The 14551-nt window shown below is 55.7% G+C and overlaps 2 protein-coding genes across 2 annotated transcripts; one reads left to right on the forward strand and one right to left on the reverse strand.

The window, feature by feature from the left end:
• Positions 1–2114: 2114 nt before the first annotated feature.
• On the forward strand, positions 2115–3257 carry CGCA056_v005242 (uncharacterized protein; the record flags this gene model as incomplete). Its single annotated transcript, XM_037320495.1, has 1 exon — positions 2115–3257. One exon carries the CDS (start codon positions 2115–2117, stop codon positions 3255–3257), a length of 1143 nt encoding a protein of 380 aa, XP_037180807.1.
• A 2968-nt stretch (positions 3258–6225) lies between these two features.
• Positions 6226–7034, reverse strand: CGCA056_v005243 (uncharacterized protein; the record flags this gene model as incomplete). The annotated part of the gene is made up of 2 exons (XM_037320496.1): positions 6226–6314; positions 6893–7034. 2 exons carry the CDS (start codon positions 7032–7034, stop codon positions 6226–6228), a joined length of 231 nt encoding a protein of 76 aa, XP_037180808.1.
• Between the last annotated feature and the right edge of the window lie 7517 nt (positions 7035–14551).

Raw genomic sequence — 14551 nt, forward strand, 5'->3', positions numbered from 1 at the left:
CATCCGGCCTCATGTCTCGTCTAACAGAGTCCAAATCCAGGCCAGACTGGTCCTTGCTTTCGCACCATACAGGCCAAGACTGCTAAATTGCCATCTGCCCATCCATCGCAGTCCACGAGGACGCTCCAACAGCCTAAAACACCCGCTGGCCGCATCGGCAACTCAAGGATCCCGTCGGCATGCCGAGTGCACTAACACCACCCCATGCGCGGAAGTCTAGACCGCAAGTTTCACGAACATGCGGAATCACACCCTCCACCTCCCACGGGAATGCCAAGGCCATGACGAGATGCACCAAGCCGCGTAATCTGGATATACATGAAAATACCCTGTTCACCTGCAAAACGACTCTGGATCAGGAAAGCCAGCCCTGACATACAAGAACATCAACCGCTCCATGCCGTTTTTTTCGCCCCCGAGCATTTCACCGATCCAAGACTTGAAGATGATTCCCATTATAGCATCCCCCTCCGGCCCCAACGCCCGCTCCGAGTCCCCCTCCTGCTCCAGGCGCATCTCGTCACATCTCCGACAGGGCCAAATCTATACACACCCTGCGTGGATCTCCATGGCGGAACCATCCGTTGGAAGGGAAGAATCGTACGCATGGAAAAAGAATACTCCCTTCCAAGGACGGCGACGGGCATGTTTACCTCGGCAACTCATCTTCAGCATCGCGGACGCCCTTCCGATGCGCCTTATCACACCCAACCCCTCAAGATCTACGCGTCACCGATGGCATCCGACCAGGCCTGGACTCCTCCTGAAAGCCCAGCTCGAGGAAACACTTTGTCTCCTCCTGACAGCTGCGCTAACATCTTGAAGGAAAATCAAGATTCGGAATCCCAGGCTTGAGCACCTGCACAATTGCCATTTTAGGAAACCAGTTCACTAGTCAGGGGAACTTGAACATGGCCGTGATGCAAGCCCGTTTTGCATCAGGATCTTGAGTTTTACTTGCTTATCTGTTTTTCGTAATTTTTCCGCAAGTCGTTTTTTATTATTTCTCACAGCTATTGAAAAAAAAAAAAAAAAAAAAAAGAATCCATGGCCGTTAGGCACCCACACCATCTCCCTCGTTCAGGGGCTAGAGATCAGCAGCAGCTTGCGACAGCGAGAGCGAACCAATCGGATCCCACCTAGTTTCCCTTCTCGGAACAGCTCGCTCCTCCGGGGTACCCGCCGGACCGGGGGTGTCTGGTACGGGCGTTTGTTCGGGGCGGAGCAGGCGGGGCCGCGCCGGTCCTCATTTACCGTTCCTTTCGCAAACCTTCAAGACACACCTGCACCTGCATCTATCTCGTGCCGCAGGTAAATTGGTTTCAAATCTCGTTTCTTCGCTTCTCGTGTCGCCGGCTAGCCGCGGGACGACCCGCCACCAGCCCTCTGATCCTCAGCAACCATCAACGGACCACGCCAGCAAACCAGCCCACCAAGCACCATTCTCCGCAATCGGCACCTCCGATCCCGATGCGGGGTCTTCTCTCCCGAAGCCCGGCGCAGTCGCCGTCACCGTCACGCAAACCGCAGCTCGCTATCTAGCCTATCTGCGCAGTACTCAAATACCGATTGCCCGTCCTGCGATGCATTATCCCTGGGATGCGTTCCCGTTAAGCCCGCCTTTGGGGAAAAAGACCACCAAAAACTGAAATCAAATCTATCGCTTGATTTAACCGAATATTCTACCCGGGCAGAATATAACTAAGGAAACCAATCCGTCAGAGGCAGAATTCCTCCAGGATGCAACATTTTTAACGTGCAGTGTGTGATTTGGCAGAGAAAGCATATCAAGCCCTCCCGTAGCTGATCATCGGGTTCCGTATCCGATCCCCTCCTCCAGCCAATATGAGAACCTTCAGGATCATCCCTGCTCCGCATTGCTCACGTCAAAAAAGCCAAACCCCAGGCATTGGATAAGCTTTGCCCGCTGCGTGAACCAAACCCCGATCGACGACTGACCCTCCAAACTCTCAACCAACCTCACACCGACATCACCGCCCAAAGTGCCATCTGTCTGTGACTAGCTTCCAATCGCATATACCACACCATTCCATATCAATTCAATTGTAACCCGTAACGCCAACGGCACTCTCCTCCTTAATACTGTCTACACAATGGAGATCAAGGCCCTAAACGTCTACCCAATCAAAGCCCTCCGCCCGGTCCCCCTCACCTCCGCGATCCTCACCCCGCAAGGCATCCTCCACGACAGGACCTACATGCTCTTCAAAGTAAACGAAGACTCCTCTCTGCGGAAGCTCCAATTATCATCCTGTCCCCAAACAGCGCTCTTCTCCCAGGAGATCGTGTCCAGCACCGAAGCCTCCTCAGACACCGATGACGGCACCGGCGACACAATCCTCGTGAAGTACCACATCCCCTCGCCGCCCCTCGTCCCCCACGACCCCCTCCAAGAAACAACCCTCTCCGTGCCCCTCGTCCCAGACACCGCGGCCCTCGCCCCGATCCAAATCGACCTCCACGGCTCACCCGCCGACGCCCTCCGCATGGGCGACCCCTACGACGCCTTCTTCTCTGCCTGTCTCGGCTTCCCCACAATCCTGGTCCACATCGGCTCCGGACGCCGCCCCGTCCTCGGCACCCTCGCCCCGGGCTCTGCCTCCTCTCCTCAAACATCAACGTCGTCGTCCCTCTTCTCGTCCATCACATCGTACCTCCCCTCCTTCTCCTCCCCGTCCAACGCCCAAAAGCCGTGGCTAACATTCACCGACTGCGCCCCGTATCTAATCACATCCTCCTCCTCCCTTACCCACCCCTCCCTCACATCCTTCTCCTCCATCACCAACACCCCAACCCCGTCGATAATGTCAAAAATGCGCCCCAACATCGTCGTCCACGACCCCTCCGAGCCCCCCTTCGCCGAAGACTTCTGGGCCGAGCTCTCCCTCCCGTCCTCCTCCGGCGCAAAGCTCCTCCTGACCGCGAACTGCGGCCGCTGCGCCTCCCTCAACGTCGACTACGCCACCGGCCGCCCCGCCGCCGGGCCCGAGGGCAAGCTCCTCAACGCGCTCATGAAGGAGCGCCGCGTCGACCCGGGCCACAAGTACGCGCCCGTCTTTGGCCGGTACGCCTTCCTAGACGTCGGCGGAGCAGACGCAGGGCCCACCCTCGGGATCCGCGTCCGGGTCGGGGATGAAGTCGCGGTGACCCGCCGCAACGCCGAGCGCACCGTCTTCGACTGGCCGCTTGGCTCCGCCGCGCCGAAGAAGGCTAACAACACCGTGGCGGTTGCGTGATATCAAAGAAGCAGCCGTGTAGCTCCTTCTCTTCTCACTCACACCTGATGCGTATTTGCTGCATTTCACATGTACGTGTGTGTCACTCAGAAGCTCTCAGTAGACCCTTCACTTTGATGCCGTTGTATCGTCGGAACATCATAGGCAGATTTCCTTCCTCTCCATGCAGAACAGAGTAGCATCCTAGAGGGGGGGTATGCTTCTTTCAATGGGAAAAAGTTAGCAAATGAAAATAGACCAAGAAAAAAGAACGTTTCTGCCATTGCATATAGCGGTCGTTTTTCTCTTGTGTAACCACGGCACGAGCATGTGTCTATGGTGTCATCTCCTGATTTACATGATCATGGTGAAGCCACCACCATCATCATTCCACGCAGTGCAGGACCAAGAACATGCACATTTCAGCCGCATGATGACTAAAGTCCGTCCGCCACCACTTCCCGCGATCATCATCAGCCGCTGCTCTCCTCACCGGCTGCTCCATCGCCCCCAATCGCCATGGTTCACCCATTATACTTGCTAGTCCTTCACCCTTCACCCCGTTCCTCATGAGAAAGACCCACTAGAAAGAAAACGATGTGCCACTGGCTGAGAAGAAACAACAACCACGATGCAGCTTACGCCCGCCACCTCCTGCAGCATCACCATCATCATCCCATCACAGCACATCTTCCTCCGAGATCTCACGTGTGGCCCCGTGAGCGTCATAACCACGCACACAGATCAAAAACACATCTCTCTGCCTCATTTCCCAACAAAAAAGCAAATAAAGCAGCCCTAAAAGGAGGCTCCTCGTGAGGCCCGTCTTGAACCTGCACATCATCCACGTCGCGCCGCGTAACGAACCACCCATGTTCCCCGACCAAACAGATTTCCCTGATCGTCGGATGCGTGATAGGCGGCGGGGAGGGGCGTACATACACTCTCTCATGCAGCGGCCCGTCCACGACTACTTCCCCGAGGCGACACAAACGAAAGGAAAGGAAAAGAAAAAAGGAAAAAGCCACACACTATTTCCCATAATGCCAAAGACCTTCATCTCTGTGCCTTCTTTCCCCACGGGCCCAACGGCCTGGACACACAGAATACAACGACACACGCCTCTCTCCCGGTGTAAGCCTCATCTTCCCGCCCCGTTCTTCCATTCGCCAACCTCTCGCCAGCCCGCAGCAAGAGGAAGCGCATGATCGTGGCGAGCTGCGATTACGCCCCCTTCTGTGCCGGATCGTGCTGAGAGACAGACGCCCACCACCACCAACAAACCGCCGCTGCGGGACCTGACAGCGAAGGGAGTGGAGGGGAAAAATAGACCGAGACAAGGCGTGAGTTACACGGCATCGCCCTCGCGTAAATCCTCGCTCGGAGAGAATCGAAGAAGAAAAACGGGGAGGTGCTCCTTCCCGCCGCTGCCAGATGTCATGCCACGCTCTTGTGCTACCCAAACCCCGGATCTTCGTGTCACGGAACACACACACACACTCACACACAGAAAGGATTCGTTCATTTGCAGCCTCAAACAGACCCTCGACGTCCACCTTGACCGGCCTTTACACCTGTCAGAAGCATCTGTCCGGTTTCGCAAAAGGGCCGAGGGCCCCCGGGTCAGTTGCACACCGCCGGACGTCAACGACGCGATACCGGCGCCGGGACACGGGATAGGAGTAACACCGAACTTCACCGGCGATACCATCCGCGCCTCGGGATGACATGAGTTGAACGTGAGTAATCATGAGATGTCGCGCTTTGGAAATTGTTTGGCCCTTTGCGCTGTTTCATTTTGGACCGCTGTTCCGTCCAGACCCACGACGCTACAAATGCTAAACCAACCGGACGCCATGCCGTGCCGCCCTCGTCACCGCGGATCCAATGCCAAACCGAGGCGCGAGGAGAAGGGGCCTGTGATATGAACGCTTCCTTCAGTGGAAAGGGGGGGGGGGGGGCGGACAACGTGACAAATGACCAAGGACAACATGCGCGCGCAAAACGGTGAACGGTAAGAATACTGCAATGAGGGAGAGGAAAAAAGAAAGCTCAAAATTGACAGGTAACCGCCCTTCCAGCCCATCAGCCTTGCGTGCTGTCGTGACTTGTTCTAAAGCCCAAATTTTTTCTTCTGTTTGCCATGCTCCGTGAAACCGTTCCCTGTAAACCCAAAGTCTATTGTTAGAGGAAGAAACCCTTCCCGCCTTCGCTCGCCTCCTCGCTCCTAACCCCGCCAACCACTGATGAAAACTTGCCGGCAAACGACTGTGCGCCGTAGAGAAAAAGGGGTATTGGGTATTACGTGGCCGAATAAAACTCCGTAAGGAAAAAAAGAAGACGCTTGGCCGAGAGGAATTCGGCGGCGGCGACGGTAAGAAGACCGAGGAAAAAGACGAGAGCTGTGGACGAGGTCTGCTCCCTGTTGATCTGTGCCTGTCGGTTCTAGGCTCCGTCCGGCGTTGTCGTATCGGGGAATACTGATGCGTATCCCGTGGAGGCGGCCCAGTCAGGCACAGAATTCGAGGGCATCATGGCACAGGGGCGTGGCGTTGACAGGCGGTCCCTGTGGGCGGGCGGGATGCGCTCCTCGCCGGAGCCCTGTGCCTGCAGCCAGCTGCAAAGGTGCCTGAGCCAGAGGGTCCCACGTGCGCTATGCAGCACCGAAATTTGGCACCATTGCGCTAAACCACGCCAGGATAGAACACCCTGAACACCCTGCCAGGGGAGCCAAGGGGCAGGGGTGGCGGAGGTCAACGGACATCCAAGTTGACGGGAGCTTCTAGACGGTCCGGGGAGGGTTGCAAACGGAGAGGTCGAAAAAAGTCAAAATTCGAAAAGGGAAAGAGTTGCATCCTCGTGGAAGGCGTCGCGGGCGCCCTGTGGTGAAAGGGGGAGAAATTTGAAAGAAGCAGCCGATATCGTCCGATCCAAGCGGTCCTGTCATTGCATGCCATTGATTGGTATCGATCGCCATCCAGGGCGCTTCTTAGTTGCATGCGTATTGCCATGCCCTGTTTGAGGGCAGAGCACCGCCGTCATGAGGAAAATGAGTAGTCGTATCAACGGGGTTGCTACCTTGGACTGTGTTAGCAGGTGGTATTCAGCAAATGGCGTCACTGCATCCCGTTTGTATCCCAGCGGCTCCACTTCGGCCTTGAAACGACAGGGACGTGATGGAAGGGAAAGGAGAGGAGGCGCGGAAAGCAGAGGCACAGACAGGGCCGGCCTGGAGGGAGGATAGGAGAGGGCAGGCAGATCAGAGCAGAGGGCGGCGGGAATGGCAGCTTCTGTGTAAAGTAGAAAACCAGCCAGCCACAAGCATTCTGTCTGTTTCTGAGCGATGGGATTGTGATCGGGATCGGGTAGGGCGAGACCTGTCTCTGGTGGACGGTGATGGGAGGGAGTGTGCGTCATCAGAAGCAGCCAAAATCTCTTCCATCTGAGACGAGGAGCTTCATGGTGGGCGCATGTCTTTGAACATACCTCTGGAGCATCCAATGCAAAACCCCCACGTCGCCATCGTGCATCTCTGCCCCTCACGGTGAGCGCCCTCGAATTCGGTGTTGGTGTGGTTTGGGGCTCGGTTCGGTGGCTGCACCGGCAGTCGATGCACTGGCGCAGCGTGCATTCTCAAGCGCTCTGCGTACACGCACGACAGGTGTGGATTTTGCAGTAGCGACACTCGAAGATCCACCAATGCGGACCGGAGTGGCAGAGGTTGCAAGTCCATTGAATCAGAGTGCTGTCGGACTTGATCATCTTGAAAGAATGCGCGCAGGCGCTAGCAACGGCCATGGTGAAGGAGAGTGTGTTGACGGAACTCGGTGAGGTGAGGTGGTGTAAGGTGGTACAGACGTACTGCAGACTGAGCTGAATTGAGGTGATGTGCGGTGCTTGGGAGGGCGGAGAGATTCTCAAAGTGGTGCGCTTGCTGAACGTGCGCTGATGGTAGTAGATGCCGGCGGTGCCCTGTGCGGTTGGCGTGCGGCAGGTGGGAAACGGAAGGTGGTAGGCGGCGTTGGTGTCTGGAAAGCCGTTTGTTTGGAGACGGACAGTGCAGTTGGCCGTTGGCGGTTTTTAGCTGTCGGGGAAGCTACTGGAGCTATGGATTTCTCGATTGCAGAAGCCGATGGGAAAGCAGCAGTGTAGTGTCTCGAAAAGGTGGTGGTTTCCCCCTCGTGTTCTAGAAAGCGAGTCAGCCCCGGTCAAGCATCTCCTGATATTATAGGTGGTGCGGGTATATAAAGTTTATGGACCTTGCAAGCCCAACTTACCGAGGTTGAAAGGAAGAGCTCAAAGCACACGCGAGTGTCTGGACAGAAGGAGGTCGAGTTATTGACAGGGCCTCCAGAGGAATTGTTGCAGAGATAAAGAAAAAGGGAGGTGGAAAAAATGGCTGATTGTGGATGTGGAAGCAGCAGTTCCTTTGTATGGGACGACCGGCAGAGTTTGGGTTTGGCGGCGGGAGAAGTAAGGTTTGGGTAGCTTGCGCATTGGTGAAGGTGGCATAAAACCCAAGCGTGCCTTACGGCAAGAATTTCAGACGGGCAGGAAGGTGTCAAACCGGGAAGTTACCCGTCGAACTTGCTTCATCTTCCTTGAGGTACCTCAACTCATGGAAGGTGCTGGGTATCAAGAAGGTAGGAACGGCTAAGGTAAGGTACCTAGGTTTGAAGACAGGAAGGAAGGAAGGGACGTAGGTACGTGGGCAAGGAAGGCAGGAACCACGAAAACTCAGATACGGCAAGGGAAGGTGAGCCGGGCAGGGAAGGAGGGAGTTGGGTTTGGGCTGGGTAAAAACACAACACGAGAGAGTCTCTACCTACCTAAGGTAATGGAACTCAGACTCCCAGCTGTCGTCCGGTGATGTGCCCGAAAATCACTTCAGGTCAGACCAGACCAGACCAGGCCAGTTCAGGCCAGCTTCAGGTACTTGGTGATGAGATGCGAATTCTCAGATCGAACCGCAGTTGCAGTATGATGTAAGGTGTGACTGTTGCTGTTGCTGCTACTGCAAGCCCTGGTGTATTTGCTTCTTGCAAGCCACCAATGCAAGGCAAGGCAAGGTAGACAAGTGCAGGATGTAAAAGGACGGCAGGCGTGGATGCGGTGTGACGGCCGAACCAACCAAGACGCAGATTGCTATTTGGGGGGCAGCAGAGTTGAGGGAGAGCTTAATGTGCAATGGGCTGAGGCAAGGTGAGGTGAGGTGTAATGACGATGTACGATGCGTGAGAGAGATGGAGAGATGCAATGCAACACGGCCGACGCCCGCACTCCCTCGGATGGTCCTGAAGCACCTTTTATGGTCTGCGAGAACAGACGGCCCTCGCTCGTCCAGACGACCAGACGAAATCTGGTTTGCAAGGTATCAACAAGTCCCCGTCCGTTGCTTCTGGGGTCTTCAAACTCTGTTCTCAAGACTCTGGGTAGTGCCGTTTGCCTTCACCCGTTGTGGAGCTCCTCGAGCGGGAACGTCGGGTTGCCGATTGTCCAGTTTCGTTGATTTAGGGCTGCAAAAGACGTGCTGTCAAACCGTGCTTGTCGACCACGAATTATGACGGGACGGACAACTGTGTGAGGCGCCCCCGGAAGCCAACCGTGTCTCCCTCCACAAAAATATATTCGACACCAGGAAAAGATGGCCGCTCTAGATTCCACCCTAGGTTCCTGCCGTCGACGGTTGTGAGGTAGTTCAGAGGATCCGCGAGGCAATCGGCAGACGTGGTAGTACAAAAGCCAAAGGTACCGGGCGCTAGTAGGAAAACAGGTGAGCAGTGTTCAGATCGTAGCTTGTGCTCAGCGAGAGACCAGACCACCTTCTCGTCTTATCACATTGGATCTTCTCCAACTGCGCCGCGCCAGAACATGCCGATATGTACCTGTCAACCGACCCAACAAACCCGTCATCTCGGCCCTTCCACCACTTCACTCTTCCGCTCGTTTCAATGGCCCTTCTCTGGCATGGATCTCATGCCCAATGCCTATTTGACGAACCGTCCAAGCCCGGTCCGTCTTGTCTTCAGCCAATTTGCCCGCACGTTGGGTTCCTGGCGTCGTCCAAGGTACCTGGACCATTTCCATCCACATCTCCCGGCAGCCCTGAAAGGGAAAGCCAACGGCGGGATGGATGATGGATGGTGCCCGCTCGCTCGTGGCCACATGTCTTGGACGGCCCAGGTCAACTCCGCCGTCCACGCCTGTCTCACTTTGCCCTCCTCCTGGGTAAGGTCTTGAACCGTAATGACGAAGATTGCTCATGATGCCTGCTAGTGCTAGACGGCCGAATGCCGACGCCCCCCTTCCCATGCCATGCCGTGTTACGGCCCACAACTCGCGGTCCACACGCGGCGCGGCAGCAAGGGACCTCAATGACAAGACCGAATGATAGGGCAGATCCATAATGCTCTCCTGCATCCATGTGCTCTTGCTGGCTAACAGACCGCATCATGTTGCATGGACCCTCGTGTTGTAAGTCACCTCGCGGATGCACATCCTCTTCCGCTACGCTCTTTTGGCCCCTCACGGCAAGGGTCTGGGGTCTGCCTCCATTCTTGCACCAATGTAGATCGTGAACTTCCAAGTCGTGGCAGCTGCCGCTCACCAAGTGCACTCTCGTATCAGATCATGCCTTGGTTTTTTCTGCTCGGCTCAACCTCGCTAGGCTTTCTGTCCAGATCCCAACACCCAGGTCGCCGGAGGTTTCTCTGCAAGCAGCAAGTGATCTGGCTTGCGGCCTCGTGGCTTTGATTGTTGTTCAGTATCGATCTACGTGAGAGCCGCAACCCAATTCTTTTTGGAAAGCCTTTTTATGACGCTGTGCCATACGCGGGCAACTTTTAATCCGGATTGCTCTCAAAGCACATCGCTATGCCCCGCTTCACCCTCACGTTATCAGGCATCTGGCTCCTCAAGACCTAGCCTGCCAGGCTATATTTGTCCATGGTTGGAGGGATTGGTCCAAATAGTGTCTGTTTGACTTTTGGAAGGGGAACTGATCCGGCGGCAAGGTTGCGTGGCGCGGGTCAAATTTCTGACATGTAACAGAGGGCCCAAAAGTCCATGCTTTTTCTCCACGCTGCTGGTAGCTGTCAGTTCTTAGTAACAAACGACGGAAATAGAGTCGTAAATCGAAACGCTCCCCCTTCGCAGACTACCCGCTGATCAAAGTCCGGGGCAAGAGAACACTCAGATGCTCGAGTAATTTGTCCATGAAGAAATCACCCATGGCCCCGCTGATGTTGGAAGTGGATCATGTACCTTACGGTACGACCGGGCCTCCGGATGTACCGTCCCAGTCATGGTGCCAAGTCTGTCCAGTCAAGTGTGCGCTGAGGGCAACGGGCACTGAGAGCGGCCGTCCACGCGGGATTCTCGAACGAACCTGGTTTTCCGCTGCGCAAGCGTCAGTGTGACGGTGTAGCTTTCCGACGACGAGTCTGGGCTGTTGCGAACCTCTGATGCGGCTCATGATGCAACGTCGACAGGCCGCTAAATGGGCAGAATATCTACAATATCATTCCCTTGTCCGCTCATGCCAGCGGCCCTGGGGGTCTCGATGGAGTATGTTTCCCATCTTGCTCTCTAAGTCCGAAGCTCGCTCGTATGCGGCGATGCTGCATGTATTCGTACTTCAAGGCGCTCTGGAGAGCGCCCAAGTTGCGCAATCCATGTGCGGGGAGCACCCCAGCCAAGACCCAGAGACAGGCGTGTTGCAAGCGAAGCGACTTCCTGTATCCGTACCAGGATGCCATAGTGCTGGCATATTTTGGCAAAAAGAGAGGCAGCGGATGAAGGGCTGTACAGCCGACGATGCCTGCTTGCCGTGTCTACCCATGTTGCTCACTTTCTTCCAGAAGACAGCACAGCTGTCAAGCGAAAATCTTGCTTCGTGCAAGGCGTATCAAGAGGCGGTACTTAATATCCTCAAGTTAAGGACATGGAAAAGAGGTCGTGAGCATGGCCGTTGAGCCTTGACCGCATCGAGGTAAAGCCGCAGGTTTTTGCAGGGGATACGGGGCCGCCCATCCATTTCGTGGCAGATCCTCTTTTTCTTTTTCCTTTTCCTTCCCTTTCCTACGCAACCTACATCCTTCCCCTCCCACCTTTGCTTGACGAGCCAGACCAGATCGCGCGCATCCAGTACCCGGAGTAAGGCTACGCGGGGAAATGATCGGGGGGCTTTGATTGGAAGTTGTCTGGTTGACGAGTTGATTGACACCATATTCCAAGGTGAGCAAGTTGTCTGAGGCGACGACGCGATAGTACGGTTGCGATGGATGCAAATCTGTGACCTTAGCGCAGCCGACGGCCGGCACGTCGTTCGTCGAGATCCATGTGTCGATGAGTTGATGCGCGCGAATTCAAACACTCGGGAAGGTATTGGCAAGTTGCCGTCGGGCGAACGGTGTTGGAGAGCAGGGGTTGTCTGCGCTTCTGGTCGGCCGCGCGGGCATTGCAACAGCTGGGAGGATAGGCGGGAGCTCAGTGACGGCTGGTGCGGGCACAACCTCCGTTTTGCGACAACCTCGGATACTGAGCGTAGTAGTGGGAACCTCAAATCAACCTCGTAGGAACCCCTCGTCTCGTCATTGGGGGACCGGCTTTTGCCAACAGCTCACATTGCTTTTGTCGAAGAATCGATAAGTACGGATAACAGGCAGCAAGCAGCAGAAGCAGGAGCTGGCTCCGGAGTCTATTCGTAGGGGAAGACAGCCGGTAGCAGTGGGTAACCCTTGTTGAAACAGCTGTCAAGGCTTGCAGGAACCCCATCCGGCACTGGCGCAAACAAATAGGTTGTCGTTCCGAGCTGGCGAACAAGGGCCGGGGCGGCCGTTTGATACTGGGATCAAAGCCTGGCCCATGCCAAAGTCAGTTCACCACGGCCCACTTGGAGCCTCTGGAATTATGGACGGAAGCAAGTGGGCGGGTGGTGGAGGTGGTGGTGCTCAGAGTGCGAGAGTGCAATGGCACGATTGCGTTTACAGGAAGCCAGGCATCTGATTGTTGTCGCTTGAGACCTTGGAGCAAGCCATGTGCACATCCACATCCGATGTGTTGGCATCTGGGATAAGCGGGCTTCGCAGGCTTGGGCATCAGAAAGCGCACTCGAATCTTACAGGCGTTGCCGATGTTGTCTCTTTTCGGCCCCCAGGAGACAAGTGAGGCGGGAAGCAGTGGAAGATTCGTAGCATCTATCCCGAGAGCGTGGCTTGTATTGGATATGGAAGCGAGAAAGGAAATTGTCGGTAATGCAGTTGCAAGAGGCAGGTCAGTTTTGGGTATGGAGAAGAGGCTTGGCGAGGCCGCTGACGATGCCGGTTGTGCGGTGGATGTCATGTGGATGGACAGAGCGGGACTTTCAGTGCTGCAGGTCGTTTGAAAGGGACCTGAATCTGCTTACACTAGGTAGGTTGAGGTAACACTGGAAGCGCGGCAGGCCCACCCGCCTTCCTGCAAAGCGCCTACTTCAACGTCAGAAGTCGAGGGTGCACCTGGGAAGAGAGAGGAGGCAGGCAGGCAGGCAGGCAGGCAGGCAGCTGACCTCATCATGTCCACGTCGATGGTGGACATTGGATCGTTGCTTCCTCAAAGACAGTGCCTTCGGATAAGAACCTTGAAGACACACTGTTCGGCTGTCTGATGTGATAGAGGAAAGAGATGAGGGCCCGACGTCTCTGCCTTCCTTGGGTTGTTTTCTCGTAAGCTCGGTCAGTGTCGTTGCAGGGCAGACGCGGCTTGAAGTTGCCTTCCTGGTACCGACTTACATATCTCGTCTGGAATAGGAAAGCGCAGGGTTGACCGGACAAGCTGATGGAGGGTGATACAGGGCGGGCGAGCCGCTCCTTCCCTTCCACCATCCCAACCTACTTACCTACTGCATGGTAGTGCCTACCTACTATGGTACCTCACTAGGTAGGTACACTACATAGTAAGTGCCCGCAATGCGGCTGCCTTCCATGCCGTCGTCTCGCGGCGGATCGAGACAACGCCTGGCCTAGCCCCTACCACACAATCTGGTCGTCGTTGGGACCAAATCTGCACCTGTCTCATTTTGGACGCAAAAAAAAAAAACTCCAGGCTCACAATAAACTGTGGATGCATGTGTATCTTCAGCAGCACCCGACCTGTCATTCTCTCGTCGACGCAACTGCACCGCCGGGCGCCACCTGGGCGGGATCTGCCCCATCCCAACCCGCAGCGCCGCCGCATCAACTCAAGCAGCCTCATCTCAATGAGGTCAGTACCTCGGGCACCACCTCTTGTCTCTCGGCTGCTCCAATTGCCCGCACATCTGTATCGAGGCGCTGCCGTGTATCAGATGCACCTCCTGTCCTTCCCCAGATCTTGGATGCCGCTCGTTCGGAGTCACATGACCGACGTGTCACGCTTCCTCCAGCCATGCACCCCTGGACAGCTGCGGATCAAACTTGTGGCCATGACAACCTACCTACCTCACACCTACGACTTACATGGAGATGCAATGAGGGTTGCCGTCAGGCACTGTAATTTCAGCAATTAGCGCTCGTTGACTCAGCCGGCGCCAACCGATTTTGTTGCCTCCTCTCGGGCGGGCTTGTAACCCTCCACCAACGAGGGCATCTACGCCCTCGTTTGCGTTCGTCCAACTACGTTGTTTGCAATTCCGTCTTTAACGGACTCCAAGACGCCGATGGTTTACGTGGAAGTAAGCTTCTCACATTTTGTCAACAACGACATTCCCTGTCTTAACCGATACGCCCAAGCAGATCCCATGGGCGGGTGCCACAGTTGACCTCATCTCGCAGAGTAGCAAGCTTACGTCTATCATTATGATCCAACACCCTCTAATCTCGAACCTCAGCACCCAAAATCCTCAGCATCCCTGAGCACATATCATTGGACAACCGATAAATTGCTCCCGCCTGGCTCTATGGGCGGCTTCCGGTTGCCCTTCGGTCCCAATGCCCCGAGCTACCCACCCTATCCGTCACTCCGGTTAGCCATTCGAGACTCGGAATCGATTGAATCGCTCCCATCTACGAAATAATTTCTGGCCGCGCACAGCTGTTGATTGGTTGTGTATGCCTATACGCCGATGGTCAACTGCCCTCACCGCGGTGCGGTAAGATGCGGTCCTCCCTTCCTGCCGGCCACAACGGACATGGGGTCCTGGCCATGGTTCGATGTTCGCCCTGGCGAGAGCCACACTCGGTGAAGTTGGGATGATTAGCTTCACACCATCTTCACCAAGCGAGAGCAGTGCCGGTCAAATGCCAGAAGGCCCTGCTGCACCACAGCTGACTGCCCAACCAGCGACCGGCCTCGAGATG

This window comes from Colletotrichum aenigma, assembly GCF_013390185.1.
Source record: "Colletotrichum aenigma strain Cg56 chromosome Unknown KSG_Cg56_contig03, whole genome shotgun sequence".
Classification (NCBI taxonomy): domain Eukaryota; kingdom Fungi; phylum Ascomycota; class Sordariomycetes; order Glomerellales; family Glomerellaceae; genus Colletotrichum; species Colletotrichum aenigma.